At 41.1% G+C, this 6,000-nt stretch overlaps 1 protein-coding gene across 2 annotated transcripts; it reads left to right on the plus strand.

The window, feature by feature from the left end:
* Positions 1 to 3,787: 3,787 nt before the first annotated feature.
* Positions 3,788 to 5,369, plus strand: LOC133782878 (7-dehydrocholesterol reductase-like). 2 transcript variants are annotated; one of them, XM_062222305.1, is made up of 4 exons: positions 3,788 to 3,884; positions 4,383 to 4,508; positions 4,612 to 4,676; positions 5,123 to 5,369. In XM_062222305.1, exons 1-4 carry the CDS (start codon positions 3,846 to 3,848, stop codon positions 5,187 to 5,189), a joined length of 297 nt encoding a protein of 98 aa, XP_062078289.1. In that variant the 5' UTR covers positions 3,788 to 3,845; the 3' UTR covers positions 5,190 to 5,369. The 2 variants fall into 2 exon arrangements, with proteins under 2 accessions (XP_062078289.1, XP_062078290.1); XM_062222306.1 differs by lacking the exon at positions 5,123 to 5,369 and adding an exon at positions 4,838 to 4,865 and having other exon boundaries at positions 3,831 to 3,884.
* The last annotated feature ends 631 nt before the right edge of the window (positions 5,370 to 6,000 follow it).

Consider the following 6,000-nt stretch of genomic DNA (forward strand, 5'->3'; position numbering starts at 1 on the left):
TTGACTAGCAAGATATATCTCTGCTCTACTGGTTGAGAGAGTGGTGTAGTTGGTGAATTGAGGCTCATACTTGGTTGGCTTCTCACTTGAATCCATCTTTGCCTTCTTTTCTTCATGGTGGTCAGACCCATTACTTCTACGTTTCTTTCCACCATCACTAGGAGAGTCAGTTGGTCTGCTTGGGTTGTTTATGCCATTCTCCCCTTTCTCTATCGCATCATCCAAATTCATATATTTTTCCGCCCGGTCAAGAAATTGTTGAAGTGTTGAGATTGGATGGCGATGGATGCTATCCCATAGAGGACTTCGATAAATTATCCCAGCAGATATGGAAACCATCTTCCCTTCGTCTCCTACAGCAGTTGCTCTATTGGCTTCTCTCATGAACCTCTGTATATAGCTCTTTAGAGACTCATCTTTTCTTTGTTTGATATCTGCCAAGTCGTTGGCATAAACTGGTGGAGTCCGGGCAGTGCTAAATTGTCTACAAAACTCCTTCCTGAATGACTCCCAAGAGGTAATGGAGTTTGGTTTAAACCTCCAATACCACTCTTGGGCATTGTCCGTCAAGGTGGTGGGGAAGACTCTACACCGATAGTCATCACTCACCCCGAGTAGTTCCATCTGGTCCTCAAACTTCCCAACATGTCTTATCGGGTCTGCCTTTTCGGTATAAATTGGCAGTACCGGTGCTTTGTACTTTGCTGGTGGTTGGGCTGCTCTTATTCGAGCAGAGAACGGGCTGCCACTCCGGTAGTCTATCGGATCTATCTCGGAAGGTCGCTTTGACAAACCTTGCACTGCAGCTGCTAGCATGTCAAGCTGGGCTTGGATAGCTGGTGCGACTGATGAGGTTCCAAGGTTTTGACCGCCTGGTCGGGCATTACCATCTGGCACGCCACCGTCAAGTATTTCTACTTGACTGGTAGGACGGTCCAGATTTTTCCCTTCGACCGGGACGGTCCTCCTCTTGTTGGTGATAACGTCCCTCAGATCCTTCTGAGAAGCATGCTCTCCTACCCGATCAAACACCGTACTCTTCGATTTCCCAGTGGGCTTACTACGTGGGACTTCATCTCTCCTGCTACGCCACTGGTCGGGGTGCAATGGAGGCTTCTTGGCACGCTCTGGGCAGTGTTCTCCTCCTTGTGGGTTGTGGCCCTCCTTTTCCTTGGATTGGCTGGTTGGATGACTATCAGCCTCATCCCCACCATGCCCATCTTTGAACTGAGAGGTCCTCTTCTCTCTAGGAGCTTTATTTTGCTCCTGCCCAGGTGGAGTCTTTTTACTGCCCGATCGGTGACTTCTGGAGGGGGTTCTAGAGTGCTCCCCTTGGGTTGAGGTAGTGTGCGATCGAACTCCATCTCCCTCACTAGGTGGGTTATTACCACCCCTCCTTGGTCTATCATTACTCCTACCACTAGCTTCTGTGGTCCTTACTCCTGGAGTGGTTGCCCCTCGTGCTGTAGCTTGGGCATTGGCCTGGGCCAACTTGGTAGCAGCCTCCAAAGCAAGCGCTGCTTCACGATGTTTCCGGTTGACCTCCTCCTGTTGTTGTCTGAGCTCCTCACTTCTGGCCTCCATATCGCGTTTTTGCTGCTCTAAGGCAGCTCTCTGCCTGGCCATCTCTTCAGCAAACGCCTCTTGCCTAGCGTGGAATCGTGCCATCTCCTTCTGGAAGGCCCCCATGGTCTCTTGGAGCTCTTCAACTCCTGGAGTCACATCCTCAAGCATGACCCTAGGTTCATTCTCATGATATTGTGGGCAAGGACCTTCAGATCTAGCAGGTTCTTTAGAGGAGTTCGGCCTCTTGGAAGCAGCAGTGGTGTTCTTAGGCGCCATCTTGCTTCAGGGACCGTCTGTTCTTCTCTTCAGGCTCTCAATGAAAGCACCAAAATGTTGACTGCGTTTTTAGCCAACGACGTGAGAACGTCAAATACGACGAACCTTCAAGAGAATGTAAACGACAACAGACGGTATAAACAAGAAAAGTAAATAACACAGAATTTTTATAGTGGTTCAGCCCCGATTGTCGGTAATAGCCTAATCCACTTAGAGTTGTGATTTATAAATCTATACTCAAGATCAGATGGACTATGCCAACTGAGTTTCTTCAGTATAAATTGTGAAAATACAAGAATTCTCTCTAATTTCAGCACTTTCTCTCTCTAGAATAGACAGACCCAATTTTATCTCTCTAGAAAGAATAAGCCGAAGGGGCCTCTCTCATCTCATAAGCTCTCTATTTATAGAGATGGGATCCTCAACTGATATCCCCTCATAATAGGGATATTCTATTATTTACCTAATATTTATATTACAAAATAAACATTCAAAATATAACTGATCCCTAATTTCGAGTGAGGATTGAGTGATTCCCGGATGCTTGGACCGATTCTCACTGAAGTAGTTTTGGGCAGTTTGACGTAGCTTCTCATGCATGTTGACTATTCTTCAATCAAGGTCCAATATGACCTTACACTTTGCTCCTCGGACCAACATGGTCCGAGCCATCTTCTTCCTAGCATATCCTCGGACCAACATGGTCCAAGCGCTCCTGCAGGTGTCTTGCGCGATCGGGGGAGGTCATGTGCGATCGGGGGAGGTCTTATGCGATCGGGCATAATGCCCCTTGGACCTAAATGGTCCAAGCTTCCTTTGCTTAACCAAGGTCCGATCGGACCTTGGTCCTCTCTCTTCGGACCTAGGTGGTCTGAGCCACCACCTCTCCTTGATCAAAAATGGTCCAAGGGCTCTTGCAGGTGTCTTGCGCGATCGGGGGAGGTCATGTGCGATCGGGGGAGGTCTTATGCGATCGGGCATAATGCCCCTTGGACCTAAATGGTCCAAGCTTCCTTTGCTTAACCAAGGTCCGATCGGACCTTGGTCCTCTCTCTTCGGACCTAGGTGGTCTGAGCCACCACCTCTCCTTGATCAAAATGGTCCAAGGTACTCATAAGTACCACGTCCGATCGGGCACACATCCTTCTCCTTAGGCCAACAAGGTTCGAACCTCTTCGCTCAACCAAATGCTCGATCGGGCATTAAGCTTTTCTCCTTAGCTATTTACCTTGGACACGTTCGAGCCAACACTTAGAAAACCTTGGGAGGCTTGCCTCCTACACACCCTTGGGGTCTCCTAGGACCACACCCTCCTTGGGGTCTCCTAGGACCACACCCTCCTTGGGGTCTCCTAGGACCAACCCTCTTAGCCCTCCTAGGAGGCACTCTCCTAGATGCATTCTCCTTAGCCTCCTAGGATGCATTCTCCAATTTTTGGGTATAACACTTTCCATCCTTGTTATCCATTATTTTATTAAACATCATTTTGGCAATAATCTTCTGGATGGTTTGATATTTTGGAACATGTACAAATTTAGATGTCTTATTATTTTTTTGAATGCATACTAAGCATAACTTATATTTATGAATTAAGTGAGATAGAAATAAGATAACTCGTCTTCTATGAAGTCATCATCATTAAAGTCTCTTACGTTCGTTACCATTCGAAGATTATAGTTACTTCCCCTTTAACCTTTTCCATCTATTGCTGTATTTGATCCCAATTACTTGGATTGGCTACCATGACGTTGCAAATTCTTGGCCTTAATTTTAGCAGATAAATTGTTTCTACTACCTAATTTTTCACTGTGATTAGAAGAGACCAAATAATTATTAAACAAATGTTCTTGTAGTGCTGAATTTATCTATTGCTTCTTTCCCGTTCTTTTGGTTTGTTCATACTTTCTCTCATTTGGATCATTGTACCTATCATTTTGACAGCTGGTTTTTATATTTGCTGGGAATGCCTTGTATGGGTGCCTTCTATATATACTTCTCCTGGCATGTACCTGGTCAATCATCCCGTACACCTTGGAACTCAGGTATAAAGTTTTCTATTCTAAGTTTATTTGGTCAATAAAATGTAATATTACTGCTTTCGTTCAGGAACAGTTCCAAAATGTTTTTCAACCTTTTCAAAATGTGAACACTTTTCTGCATTACTAGAGAGTAGGAAACTATAGCAATGGCTATGTAGATACCTTGGTGGGATTCAAACTTTAGACCTTATGGAAGCAAACCACATGTCTTCCCATTTGAGCTAACTCCCATTGGTATACACCAGTAATATTATTATTAGCTTGTAAAAGCTGTATATTGGCAATTTGATTCTAGATTTGAGTTAGAAGCTGCAAATCTATTCTACCAGCCAAATGCAAAAGTTGAATGCTTGTAACTTTGTTTGTAAGCTGCCAAGCCCATGAGATGAGCGTAGACTTGATTTTTTTTGCAACCAACCATACTTTCTTTTCTGTCCTATTTCCCCATTGTCCCTGTTAAATTAATTCTTAATTTTAGTTGTCTACTTTGCTTTGTCACAGTTGGCACTCTACATCCTAGTAGCAGGCATTCTTTGCATATACATCAACTACGACTGTGATAGGCAAAGGCAAGAGTTTCGCAGAACAAATGGCAAAGCTTTGGTTTGGGGTAAAGCTCCATCAAAGGTATATGGTTCTCTGAAACTCATTATTTGGTTCTCATTATACATACAATTTTCTGTATATCTGCTGCTAAATCCTGCATAATTCTTCCCTTTCTGTTTCACAGATAACTGCCACTTACACTACCACAACTGGGGAAACAAAAAGCAGCATTCTTTTAACTTCGGGATGGTACGTTTTCAGGCTCTGCCATGTAAATCTGAACTAACTGGATTTTTTTTTCTTCTTGGTTATGAATGCGGGGGTTCATAACCAAGAAGAAATATTAGCTGATCCAAGTAAGTAATTTTAGCTGATCCATGTTAATATAACTGCCACTTGTGCAATATTAGCTTTCATTCATAACCACTATGTCCCAGAAATATTAGCTGCATTTTTCTGGACTGTTCCAGCTCTTTTTAACCACGTAACTTACCTTACGAGTGCTACTAGTTTATTTGCTTGTATGGGAGAGACAAACTCTGATCATGTTAGTGGTTTCTGGTCCAACAGGTGTAGACAATTTACAAACCGATGCCAGTGTAGAGAAAAATAAATAAGTAGACGAAATGAATAATGGTTTGCGCGTTTTCATATAGATAAAGGCATAAAATCTTGACATGTGATTGTTATTGTAGGTATGGAAAATACTGGAAATCGTACTGCGAGAAGGTTCGGTACAGGGTCATCCCCGGAATTTACTGAGAAAATGTTGCACAAGTGTTTGTTCTATGTTGAGAATGGCATGTATATTCAGCCTTTCCAAATTAAATGATGGCAGGCTGGTATCATGTTGTTGTTATTGTTGTTTTTGTAATGGTCAACTTTATGGATGTTGTATTTCTCTCATCTTCAATGACCAAAAACTTTTCTTGTTTAGGAAAATTACTATAAAGTTTTGTTTCTATTTTTCATTTTTGAAGTAAAAATTGTTCAAGATTATAAAACTTTATTATGTTATGCTTTCAAACTTAAGTTAGAACTAAGATCTCATGAAGTAGACACATTTATGGTTTGAATTAGTTATTGTTTAATGTAATACTTATGGTTTATCAATCTATTGAGAATTACATTTTATGATTAATTTTGAATTTTTTTTATCAAAATACAATAATGAAAATCTTTTAATTAAAAAAAAACCATATAAGTATACTTATCAAAATAAAATTTAAAATTTTATTACTATATGTTATGATTTAAAAGCATATTATAAGCGTAAAAAATCGTTATGGTTTATATAATATAACAAACTAAAAATGTTATTAAAATAATCAAATGTAACAGTTGAAAAGTGTTATGAAAAAAATACAAGATTAAATTTCAAATTTATAATCAAAAACTCTATCTAAATGTTATTATTTGAATATTATAGCATCTAAAAATGTGTTATTGAATAGTTTAAGATAACACCGAACATAACATTAAAAAAATGTTATAGAAAAGACTGGACTTTTAATAACATGGGCTACGTTAGCATTTTCAGAAGTGCTATCAATAGTCCCAGATAGCACTTTTT

This window comes from Humulus lupulus, chromosome 6, assembly GCF_963169125.1.
Source record: "Humulus lupulus chromosome 6, drHumLupu1.1, whole genome shotgun sequence".
Taxonomy (NCBI): domain Eukaryota; kingdom Viridiplantae; phylum Streptophyta; class Magnoliopsida; order Rosales; family Cannabaceae; genus Humulus; species Humulus lupulus.

What these genes read in the sequence shown, in the direction of transcription:
- LOC133782878 (XM_062222305.1), top strand. Translation starts at nt 3,846, where the DNA reads ATGTACCTGGTCAATCATCCCGTACACCTTGGAACTCAG. An exon ending in CCGTACACCTTGGAACTCAG is followed by an intron (nt 3,885 to 4,382) that starts GTATAAAGTTTT and finishes GCTTTGTCACAG; the next exon opens with TTGGCACTCTACATCCTAGT. An exon ending in ATTCTTTTAACTTCGGGATG is followed by an intron (nt 4,677 to 5,122) that starts GTACGTTTTCAG and finishes TTGTTATTGTAG; the next exon opens with GTATGGAAAATACTGGAAAT.